The sequence below is a fragment of the Manis pentadactyla genome, chromosome X, assembly GCF_030020395.1.
Source record: "Manis pentadactyla isolate mManPen7 chromosome X, mManPen7.hap1, whole genome shotgun sequence".
Taxonomy (NCBI): Eukaryota; Metazoa; Chordata; class Mammalia; order Pholidota; family Manidae; genus Manis; species Manis pentadactyla.
In genome coordinates, this window is record NC_080038.1 from 77,208,743 (window position 1) to 77,234,651 (window position 25,909).

Genomic DNA, 25,909 nt, shown 5'->3' on the forward strand with positions numbered 1-25,909 from the left:
TCTGACTGTTTGCATGGAATACTTGTTGCATAGCTATAGTCCAATGTGCCAGTACCCACCCCACAGTTATCAAATTTATGGTTACCTTTTCTTTGAATAAACTGGTGAAAGCATAGTCATTTTTATGAACTGTATTGATCAAAAGCCAAATACTGTAGGTTGGAATGCTGTGAGGCCAAGATACAATGAACCCAGACTTGCGACTAAAAGAATGAAAGGCAGTGTTTTCCTTCAGCTTCCTGCAGCAGCAGTGCAGTTATTCTACCCTGCCACAGCATTTGCTACCGCTATTAAACAGACACTGGACATGAAGTGTTGGTGCTTCAAAGGTGAGAGGTACACAGCAATGAACTTAGGAACTTCCCAGGCCCATGTGTTTTACATTTAAGTTCACATATCTAGCAGAGGGTCTCACCAAGGCCAGGCAACTAATCTCGGCCACAGGTATATATTGCTCCCCTGTTCCCAACAAGTTAACAGCCTCCTTGGGGAGAGAATGCTAATATACCAGTGGCTAGCTGCCAAGTGCAGTAAGAAGCGAAGGGTAATTGTTGGGGAGTAGTGGGAAAGAAGACTACCTGTATAGATTGGAGGTAAATTATGAAAATTAAAAAATGGTTTTAAACAGTGTAATAGATGAGAGGGGGCCAGTTTATTTTCTTGAGCTGAGTAGTAATCTAACAAAAGAATTACTTTGGTTTGACAGTGGTAAGTACAGTCAGAATTAGAAGAGAGTGGGATGGTGACCACTGACTAGGATATTCAGGAAGACGATGATGTTGAAAATGTAATGGTTAATATATGTGAGCCCTTCTGTGCTTGCCCCTGTGAGATAGGTAATATTACACAAGTGCAAATTGACACCCAGCCAAATCACTTGCCCAAAGCTACAGCACTAGTAAACAGTAGAGCTAGAATTTGAATCTAGGTCTAACTCTGAAGTCTCTCCTCTTTCCACTGCATTACCAAACAGATGGTTAAAGGCGTGATCTAGGTTAGTGGCCCCTGTAGTACCTTATACCTAGTGGTATTAATTATAACACTCATCACACTGGGTCTTGTTTATTATGTGCTTGTTTCCTCTACTAGACTGATTCTTGGAGGACATGGATCATATCTTATTCATCTTTATAAAGCCTGCACCTAATTTAATTGTACAGTAGGCACTTGACAATGTTTGGTGAATGAAAGAATAGAAAGCAAGGATTAAATGAGAAAGAAGCAATAAATTACTTCATTTTCATACTTGAGAGTAGAGTAGCAGTACAGTATTGAAGTTGGTAGTAGTAGAGTGCTTCCTTCTGCTCTTGACTTTTATTGGTATTCCTAGTAAATTATCCTGATTTCAACTGAAAAATAGTGTTGAAAGATTATAACGGGATATATCCAAAGTTTCATAGGACTCTATAAAATTTTTGTCATGGAAAATTTAAAACATTTACTTAAGTACAGAGAACAATGTGAAGTATAGTAATATAGCATAATACATAAAATATAATATGATATAATATATGCCTATCACCCAGCTTCAAGAATTAAGTTCTGGTCAAAATTATTTTATATAAACCTAACCTCGGCATTTTTTTCAAGCAAATTCCAAACATATTTCACCTGTAAAGATATCAGTATATAGTTCTTAAAAACCTGGAACTCTTTAAAAAAAATAAACATATGCAAAAAATTAACAGTAATTCCTTAATATGACATATCTAATCAATGTTAAAATATCCCTGAATGTGTATTGGTAAAGAAGAAGTCAAACTGTCACTATTTGCAGATGACATGATATTGTACATAAAAAACCCTAAAGACTCCACTCCGAAACTACTAGAACTAATATCGGAATTGAGCAAAGTTGCAGGATACAAAATTAATATGCAGAAATCTGTTGCATTCCTATACACTAATGATGAACTAGCAGAAAGAGAAATCAGGAAAACAATTCCACTAACAGTAGCATCAAAAAGAACAAAATACCTAGGAATAAACCTAACCAAGGAAGTGAAAGACCTATACCCCGAAAACTATAAGACACTCTTAAGAAAGATTAAAGAGGACACTAACAAATGGAAACTCATCCTATGCTCCTGGCTAGGAAGAATTAATATCGTCAAAATGGCCATCCTGCCCAAAGCAATATACAGGTTTGATGCAATCCCTATCAAATTACCAACAGCGTTCTTCAATTAACTGGAACAAATAGTTCAAAAATTCATATGGAACCACCAAAGACCCCGAATAGCCAAAGCAATCCTGAGAAGGAAGAATAAAGTGGGGAGGATCTCGCTCCCCAACTTCAAGCTCTACTACAAAGCCACAGTAATCAAGACAATTTGGTACTGGCACAAGAACAGAGCCACAGACCAGTGGAACAGAATAGAGACTCCAGACATTAACCCAAACATATATGGCCAATTAATATATGATAACGGAGCCATGGACATACAATGGGGAAATGACAGTCTCTTCAACAGATGGTGCTGGCAAAACTGGACAGTTACATGTAAGAGAAGGAAACTGGATCACTGCCTAACCCCATACACAAAAGTAAATTCAAAATGGATCAAAGACTTGAATGTAAGTCATGAAACCATAAAACTCTTAGAAAAAAACAGGCAAAAATCTCATGGACATAAACATGAGTGACTTCTTCATGAACATATCTCCCCAGGCAAGGAAAACAAAAGCAAAAATGAACAAGTGGGACTATATCAAGCTGAAAAGCTTCTGTACAGCAAAGGACACCATCAATAGAACAAAAATGTATCCTACAGTATGGGAGAATATATTCATAAATGACATATCCAATAAAGGGTTGATATCCAAAATATATAAAGAGCTTATGCACCTCAACAAACAAAAAGCAAATAATCCAATTAAAAAATGGGCAGAGGATCTGAATAGACAGTTCTCTAAAGAAGAAATTCAGATGGCCAACAGGCGCATGAAAAGATGCTCCATGTCGCTAATCATCAGAGCAATGCAAATTATAACCACAATGAGATATCACCTCACACCAGTAAGAATGGCCATCATCCAAAAGACAAACAACAACAAATGTTGGCGAGGATGTGGAGAAAAGGGAACCCTCCTAAACTGCTGGTGGGAATGTAAATTAGTTCAACCATTGTGGAAAGCAGTATGGAGGTTCCTCGAAAAACTCAAAATAGAAATACCATTTGACCCAGGAATTCCACTCCTCGGAATTTACCCTAAGAATGCAGCAGTGCAGTTTGAAAAAGACATATGCACTCCAATGTTTATCACAGCACTATTTACAATAGCCAAAAAATGGAAGCAACCTAAGTGTCCATCACTAGATGAATGGATAAAGAAGATGTGGTACATATGCACAATGGAATATTATTCAGCCATAAGAAGAGAACAAATCCTACCGTTTGGAACAACATGAATGGAGCTAGAGGATATTATGCTCAGTGAAATAAGTCAAGTGGAAAGGGACAAGTACCAAATGATTTCACTCATTTGTGGAGTATAAGAACAAAGAAAAAAACTGAGGGAACAAAACCGTAGCATACTCCTAGATCCCAAGAATGAGCTAACATCTATCAAAGGGAAAGGGACTGGGGAGGATGGGTGGGAAGGGAGGGATAAGCGGGAAAAAGGGGCATTACGATTAGCACACATAATGTAGGGGTGGGCATGGGGAGAGCTGTAGAACACAGAGAAGACAAGTAGTGATTCTATAGCATCTTACTACGCTGATGGACAGTGACTGTAATAGGGTATGTGGTGGGGACTTGATGATGGGGGAGTCTAGTAACCATAATATTGCTCATGTAATTGTAGATAAATGATACCAAAAAAATATCCCTAAATGCGTCAGTTTTTTTAAAATTTTTTTCTCATTCTTCTGGGTCAAAGTGGTATCCATACATTGCAACTTGTTGATTTTAAGTCTCTCCTCCATCTCTCTTTATTTATGAAGAAATCAGGTCATATCATTTGCCATATAGAGTTTCTGAATTCTTGAATATCCTTATTGAATTTCCATGGTTTCTTTTAACATGTTTTTGTTTTATATTTCCTTTATCATGATTATATAGGATAATCAAGTCATAACTCTTACTCAGATTCAGAACTACAGGATTTTGCTTTCACTTAATCAATCCTCCTTCCATTTGGAAAATCCCAGTCTTTAAAATACCAGCATATTTAAGTGTCCTATTCTCCAGGATACATACAGTAGTTTCATAATAAAATGCCAACACTGCCACCAGCAAAATGTTTATTAAAAATAGTTTTAAGGTTCTTTGCTTGTTCTCTCAGTCCTTGGGTATTGTCCATTAGGGATGGACAGTCAGTTACTTGGTTGTAAATTCACTTTGAATTGTTTCTGCCTGTGTGATCATTGCCTCTATAAGTATATTTTATTTTCCTTAGGTTTTAGAGCTTACCTTTTTAGATTTTAATTTTGTTTTATACTTACCACAGGACTCTTAATTTAATAAAATAACTTTGCTATGTGATGATTCATCTCTAAAATAGAACTAATGATTAGGATTGATTTTAGATTAGTGTATAATAAAAATATGCTGTTTATTATAAAATAGATAATAAAGATTCTTATGGAAGAGAACTTTAAACTTCAATTCTGTTAAGAAAGAAGAGAAAACCTTTATGTTCTAATTAGTGCTATTTTTTTCTGCCTTTTTTTTTTGTGATGCTGCTATTTAAAGTGGCTCCCATGCATTGTGCAGAAGTTCAGTCTAGTGTTCTTAGGTGCAAAAAAAATATGATACACCTTATGAAGAAAATATGTATGTTCAGTGAACTTAATTCAAGCATGAGTTATAGTGCTATTGGCCCTGAGTTCAATGTTAATGAACCAACAATATATATTAAATAAAGTGTCTCTACCCAGAAAAACATAAAAACAAGGTTATTTATTGATTAGTTAACAAAATGTAATCAGAATCTTGCAAGAAATTAACCCTGTGTTTGCCCTAGTAGCAGTGGTTCAGTATTCCCTAAATCAATGTTCATGACTGTTTCATGAAATATAACTACTACAAATAATGAGAGTCAACTACATTTTGGTTACAGAAGCACTTTGAAGGGTTGAATCTTACATAAGGGGGAGTTACCTGATGCTGTTCTGCAATCTTGTTATTTGTTAATCTCTGTATGATAGAATTCTGTTATAGGACCCTGTTTTTATCTCTTACTGATTTTTAAACAAGTCATTTATTATTTTGAATTGCTAAGTCATGATTTTGAAGTTAAAAATAATTTTAACTTAAGGTTTTAACTCTTTGTGAAATCTAGGATCGTCTGTGCTCAATCTTAATGCTATTTAATGGCCTTATGAGCCTGTAACTTTTTATAATGTGCCCAAGCTCATACTTTATAAATATTTTATTTATTATCTAAATCACAGGTTGGCCATTTTTTTTTCCTGTAGAGGGCCACATAGCAAATATGTTAGACTTTGCTAGACACATAAGATCACATATTTCTCTTTGTTTTTTGTTTTTACAAATCTTTAAATATATTAAAAAAAAACATTTTAGCTCAGACTTCAGGCCAGGTTGAGCACAGAGCTGTGATTTACCTATCTCTATTGTAAAATTTTTGGTGTGTTATACATTCAGCTGCTTCTTTGCAAATGCCTAAGTGTGCCAGTCTGCCTATTTAATTTTGATTGAAATCTTGGCCTTTTTTGTTTAGAGGCGATAAGTATGCTATATTTTTATTGTTACAGTTCTCACTAGAGCCTGATGAACATCAAATATATGTGAGGACAAAAAATGAGAATTAAGTACAGGTACTTAACATCTTTATTCATCAATCAGAAGAAATGGGGTGGTAAAATTAATTGCCCATTTACCAGGTGTCACCCATTTTTATATAATTCTTTATTTCAGCCTCATAATAATTATAAAGGGAAGGCATTTCCATTTTTTTTAGATGTATAATCTGAGATTCTAATATAGCACTGGCCAGTAGAGCTTTTGTGGGAAGCTTGAGGTTCCTATGCCCAGGATCCTCAGTGAACTTAAACGAGTTGATGTAACTGGCCTATTGCTAGGCTACTGCTTCCACACCCATAGGCAATGAGCTATTATTGCACTATATAGACAGCTCAGCCCAGTGCTCTGCATGGAGGCAGAGACATTAGTGCTAAACCTACCACTGGGAGAACAAGCCAGGTAATAAAACCTTTCCATAAGAACAACCTACTGTCATTTCGTTGGTCACACTGAATCCATAGCGAACTTGCCCAGGGCTAAAACCCATTGGCAAAACAATTGGCATAGTCAGCAGGAATCATTGCTGACCAAGGAAAAAGGCTGCCCTTATTGGAGGGGTGTTTTAGCTGGCTGCCCCTATGAATGGGGAGACAGTGGATTGTCCCACAGTGGGTATGTGGTCTGAGGTGGCTTGCCTCCTAAAGGGCTGGGTGCCACCCCAGTGGAGGAGATACTTGAGGTAGTAGGGGTAGCTGTTGGTATAGTAAGTAGGTCTTTTGAGAGACAGAGTGCCCATGAAGAAGCAGGGACTGGGTTGGATGCTTCTCACAGTATTAAAAACATCTGCAGAAGAGAAGAACATGCTCTTGAAAAAGACCCAAGAGAGAGGTGGAGCCAAGATGGCAACATGAGTAGGACAGTGGGAATCTCCTCCCAAAACCATATACATTTTTGAAAATACAACAAATACAACTAATCCTAAAAGAGAGACCAGAAGACACAGGACAACAGCCAGACTACATCCACACCTGTGAGAACAAAGCGCCTGGTGAAAGGGGTAAGATACAAGCCGCAGCTGGGCAGGACCCGAGGCCCCTCACCCCAGCTCCCAGCGGGAGGAGAGGAGTTGGAGCAGGGAGGGAGAGGGAGCCCAGGACTGCTAAACACCCAGCCCCAGCCATCCGCACCAGAGCACAGACACAGTACATGCATGGGGTGCTGGAAACTAGGGAAGCAGGACAGTAAGACCTGTGAGCGGGTCCCGAAACCAGCACCCCTGGGACAAAGAAAGGCGAGTGCTTTTTGAAAGTCTTAAAGGGACAGGGACTCCACAGCTGGATGGGAGCATCCAGGGTCACAGTCCAGCAGCTGGAAATTCCAGGGAACTCCGAGCGCACTAACCCCCTGGGCTACAGCTCTGAGACCCCTCACGGAGGTAAACAGCCAAACAGCCCCCCATCCATCACCCCACCAGGGCCCCCCCATGGCAGAGTAGCAGCCTGAGGCTGGCCACGCCCACAGCAAGGGAGCTTCCTCCATACCTGCCGGGCAAGATACAGAGACCCAGTCTACACGCAATTGCCCAACACAAGCCACTAGGGGTCGCAGTTGTCCCAATAAAGAAAGGCCAGGAGCCAAGTGGAAAGAGTCTTGACTCTCCCAGCTGACAGACAAGTGAATAGCTCACCATTGTACCTATCAACATGAAAAGGCAAAAAAATTTGATCCATACAAGACTAACCCAGACAGTTTCAACATCTTCTACATCTTCCCCTGAGAAGGAACCTGGGGAGATAGATTTAACCACTCTTCCTGAAAAAGAATTCAAAGCAAAAGTCATAACCATGCTGATGGACTTGCAGAGAAATATTCAAGAACTGAGGAGGGAGAATACAGAAATAAAATAAGCTCTTAAAGGACTTCAAAACAGAATGGAGAAGATGCAAGAGACCATTATTGGACTAGAAAACAGAGAACAGGAACGCAGAGAAGCTGATGCAGAGAGAGATAAAAGGATCTCCAGGAATGAAAGAATTTTAAGAGAACTGTGTGACCAATCGAAACTGAACAATATCCACATTATAGGGGTACCAGAAGAAGAAGAGAGAGAAAAAGGGATAGAAAGTGTCTTTGAAGAAATAATTGCTGAAAACTTGCCCAAACTAGGGGAAGAAATGGCCTCTCAGACCACAGAGGTACACAGGACTCCCATGACAAAGGATCCAAGGAGGGCAACACCAAGACACATAATAATTAAAATGGCAAAGATCAAAGACAAGGACAAAGTATTAAAGACAGCCAGAGAGAAAAAAAAGGTCACCTACAAAGGAAAACCCATCAGGCTATCATCAGACTTCTCAACAGAAACCCTACAGGCCAGAAGAGAATGGCATGATATACTTAATGCAATGAAACAGAAGGGCCTCAAATGAAAAATACTGTATCCAGTACGATTATCATTTAAATATGAAGGAAGGATTAAACAAATCCCAGACAGGCAAAAGTTGAGGGAATTTGCCTTCCACAAACTACCTCTACAGGGCATCTTACAGGGACTGCTCTAGATGGGAGCACTCCTAAAAAGAGCACAGAACAAAACACCCAACATATGAAGAAGGGAAGAGGAGGAATAAGAAGGGAAAGAAATAAAGAATCATCACACTGTGTTTATAATAGCTCAATAATAGAGTTAAGTTAGACAGTAAGATAGTAAAGAAGCTAACCTTCAACCTTTGGTAACCACAAACTTAAAGCCTGCAATGGCAATAAGTACATACCTTTCAATAATCACCCTAAATGTAAATGGACTGAATGCACCAATCCAAAGACACAGAGTAATAGAATGGATAAAAAAGCAAGATCCATCCATATGCTGCTTACAAGAGACTCACCTCAAACCCAAACACATGCACAGACTTAAAGTCAAGGGATGGAAAAAGATACTTCATGCAAACAACAGAGGGAAAAAAGCAGGTGTTGCAATACTAGCATCAGACAAAATAGACTTCAAAATAAAGAAAGTAACAAAAGATAAAGAAGGACATTACATAATGATAAAGGGCTCAGTCCAGCAAGAGGATATAACCATTATAAATATATATGCACCCAATACAGGAGCACCAACATATGTGAAACAAATACTAACAGAATTAAAGGAGGAAATAGACTGGAATGCATTCATTCTGGGAGACTTCAACACACCACTCACTCCAAAGGACAGATCCACCAGACAGAAAATAAGTAAGGACACAGAGGCACTGAACAACACACTAGAACAGAAGGACCTAATAGACTTCTACAGAACTCTACATCCAAAAGCAACAGGATACACATTCTTCTCAAGTGCATATGGAACATTCTCCAGAATAGACCACATACTAGGCCACAAAAAGAGCCTCAGTAAATTCCAAAAGATTGAAATCCTACCAACCAACTTTTCAGACCACAAAGGTATAAAACTAGAAATAAATTGTACAAAGAAAGCAAAAAGGCTCACAAACACGTGGAGGCTCAACAACACGCTCCTAAATACTCAATGGATCAATGACCAAATCAAAATGGAGATCCAGCAATATATGGAAACAAACGACCACAACAACACAAAGCCCAAACTACTGTGGGATACAGCAAAAGCAGTCTTAAGAGGAAAGTATATAGCAATCTAGGCATATTTAAAGAAGGAAGAACAATCCCAAATGAATGGTCTAATGTCACAATTATCGAAATTGGAAAAAGAAGAACAAATGAAGCCTAAGGTCAGCAGAAGGAGGGACATAATAAAGATCAAAGAAGAAATATATAAAATTGAGAAGAATAAAACAATAGCAAAAATCAATGAAACCAAGAGCTGGTTCTTCAAGAAAATAAACAAAATAGATAAGCCTCTAGCCAGACTTATTAAGAGGAAAAGAGACTCAACACAAATCAACAGAATCCGAAATGAGAAAGGAAAAATCACGACGGACCCCACAGAAATACAAATAATTATTAGAGAGTACTATGAAAACCTATATGCTAACAAGCTGGGAAACCTAGGAGGAATGGACAACTTCCTAGAAAAATACAACCTTCAAAGACAGACCCAGAAAGACACAGAAAATCTAAACAGGCCAATTACCAGCAACGAAACTGAAGCGGTAATCAAAAAACTACCAAAGAACAAAACTCCCAGGCCAGATAGATTTACCTCGGAATTTTATCAGACATACAGAGAAGACATAATACCCATTCTCCTTAAAGTTTTCCAAAAAATAGAGGAGGAGGGAATACTCCCAAACTCATTCTATGAAGCTAACATCACCCTAATACCAAAACCAGGCAAAGACCCCACCAAAAAAGAAAACTACAGACCAATATCCCTGATGAACATAGATGCAAAAATACTCAACAAAATCTTAGCAAACCGAATTCAAAAATACATCAAAAGGATCATACACCGTGACCAAGTGCGATTCGTCCCAGGGATGCAAGGATGGTTGAACATTGGAAAATCCATCAACATCATCCACCACATCAACAAAAAGAAAGACAAAAACCACATGATCATCTCCATAGATGCTGAAAAAGCATTCGATAAAATTCAACATCCATTCATGATAAAAACTCTCAACAAAATGGGTATAGAGGGCAAGTTCCTCAATATAATCAAGGCCATGTATGATAAACCCACAGCCAATATCATACTGAACAGCGAGAAGCTGAAAGCTTTTCCTCTGCAATTGGGAATAAGACAGGGATGCCCACTATCCCCAATGTTATTCAACATAGTAGTGGAGGTCCTAGCCACGGCAATGAGACAAAACAAAGAAATACAAGGAATCCAGATTGGTAAAGAAAAAGTCAAACTGTCACTATTTGCAGATGACATGATATTGTACATAAAGAACCCTAAAGATTCCACTCCGAATCTACTAGAGCTAATATCAGAATTCAGCAAAGTTGCAGGATACAAAATTAACACACAGAAATCTGTGGATTTCCTATACACTAACAATAAACTAACAGAGAAATCAGGAACACAATTCCATTCACAGTAGCATCAAAATGACTAAAATACCTAGGAATAAACCTAACCAAGGAAGTGAAAGATCTATACCCTGAAAACTATAAGACACTCTTAAGAGAAATAAAAGAAGTCACTAACAAATGGAAACTCATCACATGCTCCTGGCTAGGAAGAATTAATATCATCAAAATGGCCATCCTGCCCAAAGCAATATACGGACTCGATGCAATCCCTATTAAACTGCCAACAGCATTCTTCAATGAACTGGAACAAATAGTTCAAAAATTCATATGGAACCACCAAAGACCCCGAATAGCCAAAGCAATCCTGAGAAGGAAGAATAAAGTAGGGGGGATCTCACTCCCCAACTTCAAGCTCTACTTCAAAGCCACAGTAATCAAGACAATTTGGTACTGGCACAAGAACAGAGCCACAGACCAGTGGAACAGAATAGAGACTCCAGACATTAACCCAAACATATATGGCCACTTAATATATGATAAAGGATCCATGGACATACAATGGGGAAATGACAGTCTCTTCAACAGATGGTGCTGGCAAAACTGGACAGCTACATGTAGGAGAACGAAACTGGATCACTGTCTAACCCCATACACAAAGGAAATTCGAAATGGATCAAATACTTGAATGTAAGTCATGAAACCATAAAACTCTTAGAAAAAAACATAGGCAAAAATCTCTTTGACATAAACATGAGTGACCTCTTCATGAATATATCTCCCCGGGCAAGGGAAACAAATGCAAAAATGAACAAATGGGTCTATATCAAGGTGAAAAGCTTCTGTACAGCAAAGGACACCATCAATAGAGCAAAAAAGTATCCTACAGTATGGGAGAATATATTCATAAATGACAGATCCGATAAAGGGTTGACATCCAAAATATATAAAGAGCTCACACACCTCAACAAACAAAAAGCAAATAATCCAATTAAAAAATGGGCAGAGGAGCTGAATTGACAGTTCTCTAAAGAAGAAATTCACATGGCAAACAGACACATGAAAAGATGCTCCACATTGCTTGTCATCAGAGAAATGCAAATTAAAACCACAATGAGATATCACCTCACACCAGTAAGGATGGCTACCATCCAAAAGACAAACAACAACAAATGTTGGCGAGGTTGTGGAGAAAGGGGAACCCTCCTACACTGCTGGTGCTAATGTAAATTAGTTCAACCATTGTTTAAAGCAGTATGGAGGTTCCTCAGAGTGCTCAAAATAGAAATACCATTTGACCCAGGAATTCCACTTCTAGGAATTTACCCCAAGAATGCAGCACTCCAGTTTGAAAAAGACAGATGCACCCCTATATTTATCGCTGCACTATTTACAATAGCCAAGATATGGAGGCAACCTAAATGTCCATCAGTAGATGAATGGATAAAGAAGAGGTGGTACGTATACACAATGGAATATTACTCAGCCATAAGAAAAAACCAAATCCTACCATTCACAACAACATGGATGGAGCTAGAGGGTATTATGCTCAGTGAAATAAGCCAGGTGGAGAAAGACAAGTACCAAATGATTTCACTCATATGTGGAGTATAAGAACAAAAGAAAAGTGAAGGATCAAAACAGCAGCAGAAGCACAGAACCCAAAATGGACTAATAGTTACCAAATGGAAAGGGACTGGGGAGGACAGGTGGGAAGGGAGGGATACAGGCGCGAAAAAAAGAAAGGGGGCATTACGATTAGCATGTATAGTGTGTGTGGGTCACGGGGAGGGCTGTGCAACACAGAGAAGACAAGCAGTGATTTTACAGCATCTTACTATGTTGATGGACAGTGACTGTGAACGGGGATGTGGGGGGGACTTGGTGAAGGGGGGAGCCTAGTAAACATAATATATCCTTCATGTAATTGTAGATTAATGGTACCAAAATAAAATTTTAAAAAAAGTCCCATGAAATGCTGGTATGAGAAGGCAACCTGCAAACTGCTGTGGATTCCCTGAAAAAGGAAGTGGCATTGATGTGAGAGGAGGCAGGACAAGAACGCCAGCAGCGAGGTGCTATTGAAGAGGTAAAGGATTTCTTGCAGAGTGAGACAGCAGCACTGCCAGTTGCTATGTAGGGGGAAAAGGTCATCAAGGAAAAAGATGAACTCCTGAGGAAAGCACAGGTGGAGGTGGCACGAGAACACCAGCTGTGAAGCTCTGAGGTGAAGGTAAGAGAGGTGTTGAAGACTGAGGTAGCATTGCTGCGAGGCACATAGAAAACATAAAGGATGTAGCAGGGGAGGCACTTGGGGGAGGGGAGAGAAAGATTCCATCAGCCCCGGAAATGGAGGAGCTGGGGAAGGATGAAGGGTTGATGCCAGAGGCACTGACCCCTCAATGTATTGAAAGCATGCCCAGTCATTGTAAAGATAATACAGACACAGCAGCCAAGAGTTCCCCAAGGATAGGTGAAGCCTCCTTCCCAGGTCATGGAGAACTCTATGCTCTGCCTGTGTACTCATGCAGAGTTGGTGCATTTGGGCTCCCGATTTAGGCAGAGGCCCTCGGAGTCAATATAAGCTTGGCCCCTGCGTCTGTGGGACTTAGGGGTAGATGGGATTGTTTTGTCTGGATCTGAGATGGGAAAGCTGGCTTCCCTCATGGTTCAGTCCGCCTTCAGGCAGCAATTACAAAGTGTACATCAGACCCCAGGGAATCACTCCCTCCTCGATTGGGTTATGGCTGCAGTTCATGCTGTGTGGCCCAATCAGGGTGATCTACCATCCTCCCCTGCTAGATGGCAGATATATGCTGAGCTCCAACAGCTGTTATGGGAGCTAGGCATAAGAAATGCCATCTATAGCCCAGAGAATCATGGCCCAGATGAGTAACTTTTCACTACAGGGATGAGACATATTGTGCTTCAAATGGCCCCCACATCCTTTTTTGGGTCTCTAATTGCCATTCTTGCCCCTCACTTATGGCAGCCCATAAGCCAGGTTACACATATATTAACAGACTTAGGAGAAGCTGAAGCAATGAGAGCATGGAAATAAATAAAGTCTGCTACTTACAAGAAGAATTTAAAGGGCCCCGTGAAGGTTACAAAGACCAGATGTGTGTTGATGTAATATGGGCAGGAGCAGATGGAAAGGAAATTAGATGGGGAGTCAAATAGGATCTTACTGGAGCTATGTCAACAACTGAAAACAGAGCACCAGTTCCACCTATTAAAACCAAAGAGCCGAGTTCAGAGACAGAGCCACGAGGCCAGCCTGTGTGTTTGCAAGACTTCCTACTGGAGAGCGAGCCAGCCTCACTCAAGCCCGCACAGGAAGGTGATTGGGGAACATGGTTCGACTGAGGGGAGGGTTGAGGTACCTGCCCTGAGGAACCAGGTGGGGACTGGAGGCCACATGTTGAAATAGATATCCATTGGTTCCCAGTGAACATACAACATGTGCTGGCTCTGATGGACACAGGGGCTGAATGTTCACTGATTCATGGTAAACCTGAGCGGTTCCCTGGGAATCCCCACTATCATAAATGAATATGCGGGAAAGGCTATCAGAATGAAACAAACCCAAACGCCTTTGAGAATAGGGCATCTAACCCCAAGAGAGTACACTGGGCATATATCTCCTATCCCTGAGTATATTTTGGGGATTGATATCGTGCAGGGTCTATGGTTGTAGACCACTGCAGGTGATTAAGACTGAGTACATGTGGTGAAGGCAGTTCTGAGGGGACATGCTAGGCACCCACCCATAGCTTTGCCTGTGCCTTGGAGGGTAACTAATACCAAATGGTACAAACTGCCTGGAGGGCATAAATAAATTGGAGAAACCCTCCAGGAACTGGAAAAGGTGGGTATTATAAAGCCCACCGGTAATCCTTTCAATTCCCCAGTTTGGCCAGTATAAAAGCCAGATGGTTCCTGCCATATGACTGGATTACAGAGAATTGAATAAAGTCATACCCCCTAAGCATGCTACTGTCCCCTCTATTGAAAACCTGATGGATACCCTCAGCAATGAACTACGGACATACCATTATGTGGTAGATCTTGCTAATGCCTTCTTTTCCATTGACATTGAGCAAGAAAGTCAGGAACAGTTTGCCTTCACGTGGGAAGGACGGCAATGGACTTTCACCATCCTTCCACAGAGATACCTCCACAGCCCCCATCTGTCATGAACTTGTAGCCCAGGACTTGGCTACATGGGAGAAAACGCCAATGGTGTGGCTGTACAATTATATTGATGATGTCATGCCCATGTTCGATTCTCTTTCAAATCTAGAAGGTGTAGCACCTAGACTGCTGCAACATCTACAGGAGAAAGGATGGGCTGTGAACAGTACCAAGTTCAGAGACCTGGTTTGTCAGTCAATGTCTTGGAGGTTGTCTCTTCGGATAAGACCAAAGTTATACCAGAAGCAGCTATAGACAAAGTCCAGGTCTTTCTTACCCCTACAACTGTAGCATTGTTATAGGAGTTTTTGGGTCTTCTAGGCTACTGGAGAGTGTATATCCTGCACTTGGCAGAAATTCTGAAGCCCTTATACTGGTTGGTATGAAAGGGCATCAGGTGGGACTGTGATGAAATGTGTATCTGCCTTTACTACAGCAAAATGGGCAGTCAAGGCCACGCAGGCCTTGAGCATGATAGACCCAACAAGGCCCTGTGAGCTGGATGTTCATGTGACTGAATATAGTTATTGCTTGGGTCTCTGGCAGCAGCTTGAATGAACTCTCAACTGTCTGCTGTCCATCATGCCTTGCTGGCTACAGAACCCATCACTGGAATTGCCCCGATAAAGGTAATATCCACCTACCCCATCTTGGGGGGAATACAAGAATGGACCCAAAAGCCAAGGAGTGGTGGGACAAAAATGCCACACTGGCCAAGTGTGATGCTTTTTTACAGCAGCATAGTGCCCTCTCTAGTAGCCCCTTGAGTGAGGAACTCCAACACTTACTGGGGCCAGTGACATATGCTAGTAAATAGCTGGAAGAATTTACTTTAGAACCATTAGTAGCAGAGAGTCCTTATTGGGAGGGAAGAGCCCCTATACCCAAAGATCCAAAGATGCATGGTACAGAGATGACTCCAGCCATGGGCAGCTCTCAAAATGGAGAGCTGTAGCTTTGCATCCTAAGACAGAGACAATATGGATGGAAGACAGTGAGGTGAAGATTATCCAGTGGGCAGAGTTGTGGGCCGTGTGGCTTGTGATAAACCAGGAACCCTCCCATATAGTTGTCTTTACTGACAGATGGGCTATCAAGGCTTAACCCTATGGCTACCAACCTGGTAGCATGCCAACTTGCTGGTTGTTCACTGACCTCTTTGAGGGAAAGAATTGTGGCAAGATTTATGGGCCTGTTGTCAGACTAAAATAATTATAGTATACCATGTAACAGGTCATTTGCCACTGGCATCCCCAGGAAATGATGTAGCAGATAAATTAGCCCAGACATGTTTGTTAGAAGGAAAGCCTGTCTCTGACATAGCCCTATGGTTACATCAGCATTTGTTGCATGTGGGGCAAAAGACAATGTGAGCTGTAGTCCATTGGTGAGGCTTGCCTCTGACCTTTGAAGAAGTTAGTAGAGCCCGGCAGGAGTGTGTTGTATGCTCTAAAAGGGACTTACACTGAGTTCCACAGCAAATGGGACAATAGCTAAGGGGCCTATATCCCTCGTCAGGTGGCAGATAGACTGTATTGGGCCTCTGCCTGTATCATAACCATATTAGTATGCAATGACTCGTGTATACATACCTACTGGATTTCTGGTGCTTTTCCTACATGTTGTGCAGAACAGCAGATGACCAAAAGAGGCCTGTAGAATCTCATTGCCACCTATGGCCAATCACAGGTAATGGAGAGTGATCAGGGCACCCATTTTACTGGACATACACTGCAAGAATTAGTGCAACATTTGAGAATCAAATGGAAGTTCCATGTGCCATACAATCCTACCACAGCATGCATGATAGAGGCACAAAGGATTGTTAAAATCTGGACTAAAGTCAGATACCAATAGTCTGCGGGGATAGTCAGTCTACTTATGGACTGTGCTATGGTGTTTGAACAAGTGACCCCGAAAGGGAGCCCTGAGCCCCGTAGACATGTTAACACATATTGTTGCCTCCCCTATACAACTGCAAGTAGAAACCAAGGAATTATCATTGAAGCCAAGGTTTGGCCACCAGAATAATATCTTTCTGCCAGAACCAACTGCACTAAACCCCGGAGACTCCATTTAGTGGATGTGGCCTTGGACCTTTGGACACATGGACCAATGATGGCTGGCTCTCCTGGCACCTTGGGGACAGGACCTGGAAGCTGGCCTCCTTTGTATTCCTGGAATAACAGCATAGTGGTCCCCAAAGGTCACAGTAGTATATCCTGAATGGCCAGAAGGTAGGAGCATCTTACCGGGGAGTTTTGTTTTATCATTATGGCCAATGCATGAACCTCCAGTAGCACTATATATAGACCCTTCAGTAACCCCCATGGGGAAAGGAGTAAAAGTATGGTATACTAGACCTGGAAAGGACCCCCTTCCTGCTACAGTCCTATCACAGGACCACTCTCTTGCATGCATCCTACCTGATAGACAAGATTTGCCTATGTTGGTGTCATTAAAACGTGTCTTACTGCCCCTAAGGTCTTTGTGGATTGGGAACCTCCTCTGGCTTGAGGATTATTACAATGTTTGTAACTGGTGTCAAAATCTTTTTGTATCTTAATTTTTGTTATTATCTCTAAGTTGTTATTCGGTGTTGCTGTTGTGGAATCTGGTTACAGTGCTCCAGCTTTCTCGCACAGGGACCATTGCAGAAGATTGAGAGTGTGTAGATTGTAAGGCAAGAATCCTGTAGGGGTGGAGTGTGAGTAAGTTGGGGTCCCTATGGCTAGGATCCTCACTGAACTTAAATCACTTGATGATGTAACTGGCCTGTTGCTACACTACAGCTTCCACACCCACAGGCAATAAGCTATTATTGCACTATATAGAGAGCTTGGCCCAGTGCTCTGCATGGAGGCAGAGATGCTAGTGCTTGACCTACTGCTGAGAGAACAAGCCAGGTAATAAACCCTTCCACCCCAAGAACGTTCTACTGTCATTTCTTTCTGCATCCATAGCAAACTTGCCCAGGGCTGAAAACCATTGGCAAGACAGCTTTCTTCAGTGATGGAATTATTGTAGATCTGTGCCTCTCTCTGCAAGAGTCCTGATGTGACTAAGGAATTAAATATTAAATTTTATTTATTTTTAATTGATTTAAATTTAAATAACCTTGTATGGCTAATAGTTACAATATTGGACAGCATAACTCTAAGCTTAAATAACTTGGCCAGATTTAAACAGTAAGTTCCACAACTGGTCTTCTAAACCAGGCCTGTGGAACTCCTGAGCTCATGTTTTTTCCATTATGCCACACTGCCTCATCAATAAAAGTCAAGGTGATGGGCCCTGTTCTAATAAGTAGAAAATGTAGCAAAGATACTTAGGCATTTTTCAAAGTATACTAACTTTTTAGGTCACTAGTTTATGAGTTAATCCAGACTCTAGAGCACTAGATCATAATTATCAAGCAATATCAAGCAATGAATTTATTTTATAGTCTACATATTATTATTGCATTATATGAGGGTGACTGTACTCTGAGAACATTAGGATGTTGAACATTTTTCAGATATTAGCATACTTCAAAAGTGTTTTTCTTATATCTAGGGAATAAGGTCTATCAGGTGGTTTAAAAGTAGCTTTTGAATGTTGTAAGAATTGACATCCTTCAAATAATCACTTCAAAGTTTTAGTAACAAAATTTCTCAGGTACATGGGAGAGCATCTTTGCTGGTATCAGTTTTAATAAGTTTAACTGATACCTGAAATAGGTACAGAGGAGAAATCTTATTTGACTAGTGAATACCAATCAGGTATAAGAAATCAAAAGTAATGTCTTTTGGGAAGCAGGCCTAGATAAATCACTCATTGCTGACATGTACTAGGAGGCTTAAAGGGGGAAAAACAGTGAACAAAATTTCTCTTGTGAGTATTGAGTCTTCATTTTGCCCTGTATTTCTGTAGTCTCAATCTAAGTCAGATCTAATTTAAACAGGAAATTGCTTAACTAGTGCCTTTAGCTTCCATTACTATGCTCAGAAAATACTGGAAAATGTGTCAATAATGGAGTACAGGCACTATCACTGTTAACAGAGAACATTTAGAATCCTTTGGATAGTGTTTGTTCCAGTTTTTGCATAATTCCATTTGTGTAAGCCAAAGAGACCTCTTCCCTGTGGATATCCTTTGTTGATTTCAACAAGCCTCCTTTCTTCTAAATAATCAAGCTTTTAAAATATTTGTTCCCTGGAAAGTTTTTCATTTGGCCTTGTTGAACGGATATTCTTTGGGGGATATTTTGATACCTGAGTGAACACTGGAACACTTTGTTCTTAGATCCAGAATTTTTCTGCATTCTTAATTAAAATCAAGTTATTTCCCAAACAAATGTCACTTTTGACAATGTCTTCTTTAGATTAAGCATGAAACAGGTAGAAAGGAATGCATTGGGAAGTTTGGGGCAAAGGATTTGTAATGAAACAAAATTTTATGAATGATGTAAATATAAATTGTATTTCAAGACACAACTTGAATCACCCAGTAATCCAGATCACTTTTACCCTTTATTTTCTCCAACAGCATTTATCAATTTGTAATATTCCATATAATTTATTGACTGTGTTTATTGCCTGTCTCTGCTCCACTAAAGCATCACCTCCATTAGAGCACAAATCTTTGTTTTGTTTTCTGATGTATCATAAGTACTGAAACCAGGGCCTGGTACAGAGTAGTGGCTTAATATCTTAGTATTTGTGGACTGAGTGAATACCATGATATATCCCACTTCTTCCCTCAAATTATGTATTCACTTCTTCCTAGTAATTATTATATTGCTTTGTTCCATATGAAATAGTTAACAAATTCATAAAAATAATATTCTGCCATGTAGTATCAGATGATAATTTTAGGAATTATAACCTAAAAATATAATAAGTCATTTGGAGTGCTTGAGTTTTTAATAAAGGAAACCCACAGTGTTCCTCAGATTCCCCCTCCAAATTTATCAGGAAATGGAGGATGGGGAGCTTTTCAATTAAAAATATTTGTTTGATATCTCTTTCTCAGATGGGGATGCTGACAACCATGCCTGCAGGTCTGGTATGTGCATCTATAAGTGTACATGCGGTCAAAGAAGAGGAATCCAAAAAGCAACTAGTGAAACCAGAGCAGGTAACTTGCCTGCAAAAGTTTGTGAATTATGTAACAAGTATGATGCAAAGGCTATGAGGGTTTTTTTTTTGTTACCTGTATTCATGAAAAATGCCTTTGAAGTATTTGTTAGGCACATTCTATAAGTTGAGAGGAATAGTTATAAGATGTCTGAAAATAAGCACTGTATTCTATTTGACCCAAACATATAAAATACTAAGTCTAGTAAAAATCAATTGGTGGGTTTTCTTACGGATAATCATTGAGTCATACAGGGTCTTAGTACTTCTAAGCAGTCTGATTTTTCTTTCTTGAAAAATGTATATAGGTACACCTGAAATTTGGAAGCCTTACTTTAATAACTTCATTAAGGTCTCAGTTTTGAAAGTGACAATAGATGTTTGCTGGGTTAACCTTCTGTTATGGTACTATACTTTGCTCTACAGTAGGCACACTAAGTGGCTATTTATCTTCTACATAAATAAAATTCTGAATTAAAAAACCTGGCATCCCATTCCATTTTTTGGCAGCTCTCATTCAACTTAAGGTCCTTCCTATGTCAAACACAAACCTGTCTCATAGTTCTACCCTTTGTCCCTGTATCTCTTGCATTGGTTCCATATAGAAAAATTCTCATCTCTCTTCCACAAAACAATCTTCAGATGTCAGTTAAACTTTAAGTAGTTTCATTTCCTGGATAAGTGTATTAGTAGCTTTAATCATTCCTCATACGCCATAGCTTTGAATTCCTTACTATCATAATCATTCTCTGCCAACCATATCCAGGATGGTTTGTGTTTTCTTCAGGTGTAAGTATTTTGACCACTGCAGGGACAGAGGCAGACTTTGACTTCTCTTATTCTAAGTAATACATTTCTATTAATGCTGCCTAAGATCACATTCATTTCTCTATTTATTTTTGATTTGAGTCCTTATGGTCAGCCATGCTTATTATAATCACCCTTTGACCATGACATAGTGAACTTGCAGGTCTGTAAAATTTATTAAACTTTTTTACATGGACTGTAAGTACCCAGTCTGCACTTAACGCTTATGGACCTTTCGGACTCAGTTGCAGGTACATTTATGCCCATTTAGCTTTCATCCTGTTGATCTAGTCTTATCATTCCAGCCTGTTGCTAATTGTGGTTACTGATTCTGCTCACCATTGTGCTTTTCAATCTTCTCCAGCCTCGAGTCACCCTTAAGATTTATCAGCATACTTAGAAACGTATATTTGAGTCAGACAGTCCTGAGTCTGAATCCTGACTACATCACTGACTAGTTGAATGACTTTGGACAGAAATTTTAATGGTGGCATATTCTTTTGTATAAGTGTGCCAGTATCAAATGTACAATTTCCATAAATTTTTGGAAGTTTAGCATATTTCCAATTACTTTGCTATTGTAATCAGTGCTTCGTCAAAATATCTTGATATAAATCTTTATGTACATGTTTAACTCTGGGGGTAAAATATGTTTCCAGCCTGGGTCAAAATACCTTTGAAATTGATATCAGTCAAAGGGAGAAATGGGAAAAACCCATTTATTGCTTAGAAGCAGTTGTCCACTTATGCTTACCTGTATCTCTCATGACCCAGCTGCAGAAAGGGACACCACCCAACCTCTCTGGTCCAGTTATGCTCTCACTCCCCCTTATAATCACCTATTGATATGCAGATGGACTTCTTTCCACCCCTCGGTAACACCTACTGATATGGAGATGCACTAAGGCCAGGTGAGAGATTCTGGAAATACTGCAGTTTTACCCACAGCCCACCCCTTCAGAAAACTTGCCTCACAATGTACTCATTCCCCATCTTCCACAATGGCCCCTGTGCAAGAAAACTGGAGCACTGTAACCAGACTAGTAACATACAATAACAACAGCAATAAAATCATGATAATCCTCAAGCCAGAGAACTCAACTAGGTTCAAAATCCTATGGAGATTAAGTCCATAGCTTGCCCATTCCACAGGTGGTCAGTAGCTGAATGGGTAAGGAGTTCAGAGCAATCACCATGTCACAGCTGCAGCCAGGGGGTGGATCCAGGCCACAGGGACTGTAGAAGAAAATAACCTTAAGGGAAATAAGATACATGTTTTAATGATACCAGCAAAGGCAAATCTTGTCCATCAAGTCAGATGCATGCAAGAGAGTGGTCCTGTGATAGAACAGTGGCAGAAATGTGATCTCATCCTGGTCTAGTATACCAGATCTTCACCCCACTCCCTGTGGGAGTTACAGATGGGTCAATATATAGGGCTATGGGAGGTACATGCACTGACCACAAAGATAAAACAAAACTTGCCCGTAAAATGCTCTTGCCTCCCAGAAGTTTTGGGTGCACTACCATGATCTTTGGGGGCTACCCTGCTGTTGTTCCAGGAACACAGAGGCCAGGTTCCAGGCCTTTTCCAAAAGGTGCCAGAAGGGCCAGCCATTGGAGTCCATATGTCGAAATGTCCAGGGCTGTGTCCACTCAACAGAGTATCCAAATTTAACATGGGGCTGGCAGCAGGATGTTGCTCTGCTGGCCATATCCTGGCTTCAGTAACTCCTCTTTGATTTGCACATACAGTTATATAGGAGAGGCAACAATGTGTGTTAGTATATCCACAGGGCTCAAGGCTCCTTTTAGGGTTTTCTCATTCAAACACCATAGCACGGTCCATAAGCTAACTGACCACTCTGTAAACTGTTGGTGTCTGACTTCAGGCCAGATTTCAACAAACCGCTGTACTTCTCTACCAATGCCTGCCCCAGTAGGGTTATATGGTACATGAAACTTCCACTTAATCCCTAATTGCTGCACCTATTCTTGTAAAACATGTCCAGTAAAGTAGATATCTTGATTCCTCTCAGTCACCTGTGGCAAGCCATAGGCTGCAAAGAGATGTAGGCCCCTCTTGGTGGTTTGCTGATCTGCATGATGTACAGGAAAATCAACCAACAGTATAGTAGCCGTGTCCACACAAGTCACGGCATATCCTGATGTGGGCAGAGGCCCAGTAGAGTCTATCTGCTATCTGACAAGTGGTATTAGGTCCTTACTATTGTCCCATGTTCCTGTGGGACTTGGTGTAAGTCCCTCCTAGAGCACACAAGGCACTCCTTCCAGGCTTTGCTGATTTCTTCAAAGGTCAAAGGCAAGCCCCGCCAACGGGCTACAGCCATCATTGTCTTTTGTCCCATGTGTAACAAATGCTGATGTAACCATTGGGGTACATCAGAGTCAGACTATTTTTCTAGACAACACACCTGGGCCAGTATGTCTGCTTCATCATTGTCTGGGGATGCCAAAGGCAAATTGCCAGTCACATGATATACAGTAACTGTCTTAGTCTGACCAGCAGCCCACAGGTCTTACCACAACTCTTGCCTCCAAAGGGGCTGGTGACCAACCATCCAGTTGGCATGGTACCATGTTGGTAGCCACAGGGTCAAGCACCGACAGATGGCCCAGTGCAGAAAACTATAGGGGAGGGCTCCTGGATGATCGCGGGCCATACTGCCCACAACAGCTCATTGACTGCCCTTCCCCTCTCCATTCTCCATCCATATTGTCTCAGTCTTAGGATGGAAAGCCACAGCCCTCTACTTCGGGGGCTGTCCATGAATGGAGCCATCTGTATACCAAGCATCTTCAAGTATAGGGGCTTCTCCTTCCTGATAAGGACTCTCATTTAACAATGGCTCAAAAGCAAGTACTTCCTGCTTTCCACTGGTATACATCACTGGACCCAATAAACATTAGAGTTCTCCACTTAAGGTGCTAGTACGGCACTATGCTGCTGTTTATGTATGTGCCCCATTCGGCCAATGTAGGTGTCTTGTCACATCACGCTGTGGCCTTTGGGTCCACTCTCGCACCCACCCCGCAATGGGATAGGTGGTTATTACCTTGGTTGGAGCTGTTCCAGTGATGGGCTCCATAGCCAGCAAGGCATGGTACATACACAGCAGTCAGGTGTTTATCAGGATGTACCAGACCTCTGCTCCTTTCCATAGTTTTTACCAGAATCCAATAGGTTGGCTTGTCCATTCACTGTGCTGCCAAAGACCCCATTCATACCATCTTTGGTTACATGAACATCTAGCTCATAGGGCCTTGATGAGTCCATTACATGAAGGCCCATACAGCCTTGACTACTCACTTAGCAGCAATAAAAGCAGCTGCACATTTCATCCCAGTCCCACCTGATGCCCTTTTGTACCTACCAGTATAACAGCTTCAGAATTTGTGCCAAGTGCAGGATAAACCACTCTCCAGTAGCCCCAAAGACCCAAAAACTCTTGTAATACTGCCACAGTGGTAGAGGTAGGGAAATCCTGGACCTCGTCTATTACTGCTTCTGGCATAACTAGTTTTACCCAACCAGACAACCCCCAAGAACTTTACTGACAAACCAGGTCCCTGAACCTTGGTGCTGTTCACAGCCCATCCTTTCTCCTGTAGATGTTGCAGCAGTCTAGGAACTTCCCCTTCTAAATCTGCAAGAGAATCAGACGTGAGCGTAATATCATCAGTGTAGTGATACAACTGCACCATTTGCAGTTTCTTCCATGTGGCCAAGTCCCGGGCTACAAGTCCATGACAAATGGTGGGTCTGTGGATGTATTCCTGTGGAAGGGCAGTGAATGTCCACCGCTGGCCTTTGCATGTGAAGGCAAACTGTTCCTGACTTTCCTGTACTGTGACATAGAGGAGAAAGCATTAGAAATATCCAAACATAATGATATGTCCCTAGTTCATGACTGATTGTGTCCATAAGGGCTGGTATAGAGGGGAAAGCAGCATGCAAAGGGGGTCTGACTTTATTCAATTCCCTGTAATCCATAGTTTCAAGATTTGAGTAGTCAAATCTTATGCCAGGAGCTGTCTGGTTTTTTTTCTGGCCTCACTGGGGAATTAAAAGGACTATGAGTTGGTTTTATGATGACCACCTTGTCCAACTGCTACAGTTTCTCCAATTTCCTTGTGCCCCCCTGGGCAATTTACACTGCTTAGTATTTGTCACCCACCAAGGTACGGGAAGAACTACAGGCGGGTGCTTAGCATGTCCCCTCAGAACTGCCTTTACCACACGTATCCTCAGTCTGTACTCACCTGCAGTGGTCTGTAACCACAGGCCCTGCAGGATATTGACCCCCAAAGGTATATTGGGATATACTAATATATTCAGGGATGGGAGAAATATATTCAGGGTTAGGAGAAATGACACAATATACTCCTTTGGGAGTAAGTGCCCTATCCTCATTGGGATTTGGGCTTTCTGTCTAGTTGGTTTGCTGTCTAATTGCCTTACCCCATAGCCATTTATCAAAACAGGGGTCCCAGGAAAACACTCAGGGTTGCCATAAATCAAAGAACATTCAGCTCCTGTGTCCACCAGCACCAGGACACATTGTACATTCATGGGGGACCAATGAATTGCTAATTCTATATGTGGCCTCTGGTCCCCACCATGTCTCCCAAGATTGGGGCCTTGACCACCCCACCCAGTCAAACGATGATGCTCAGATGTCCTCCTGTGGGGGTGAGGGCCCAGGAGGAGCCTGAGTACTGTTCCCTAGGAAGTCTTGCAGGGACACTGGCCAGTCATGGAGCTTTGCCTCCAGCTTCCATGTCCTGGACCTCAGTGGCTGGAACTGCTGCTCTGGCTTTAATTGGTGCCACAGTTCTAACAAGATCCTATTGGGCTGCCCGTTAAATTTTCTTTCAGTACCCCTGCCTTTATCAAAGCCACCCGCATCCTCAAGACCTTCCTGGGGCCCTTTGCAGCTCTCCTTTCAGTTGGAGCCCATACTTTTTTCGGTGCTCTTATTGTTTCAACCTCCACCAGATCTGCTAAAGTATGAGTAGCCTCACTTATGGGTTTTCCTATGTGGGGGGCAAGAATAGTAACTAGGGACCCAAAGAGAGATGGGGGAG

General features: G+C 41.1%; 1 protein-coding gene across 3 annotated transcripts in view; it reads left to right on the top strand.

The window, feature by feature from the left end:
• Positions 1-25,909, top strand: part of APOOL (apolipoprotein O like) — a 106,483-nt gene that overhangs the window by 21,554 nt on the left and 59,020 nt on the right. For 2 of the 3 annotated variants that reach the window (XM_036905350.2, XM_036905352.2), the window contains exon 2: positions 19,890-19,994. The exons of the other annotated variant lie outside the window; for it this stretch is intronic. In XM_036905350.2, coding sequence (XP_036761245.2) covers positions 19,890-19,994 — 105 coding nt within the window. The remainder of the gene's footprint in view (positions 1-19,889; positions 19,995-25,909) is intronic. 3 annotated transcript variants of the gene reach the window in all.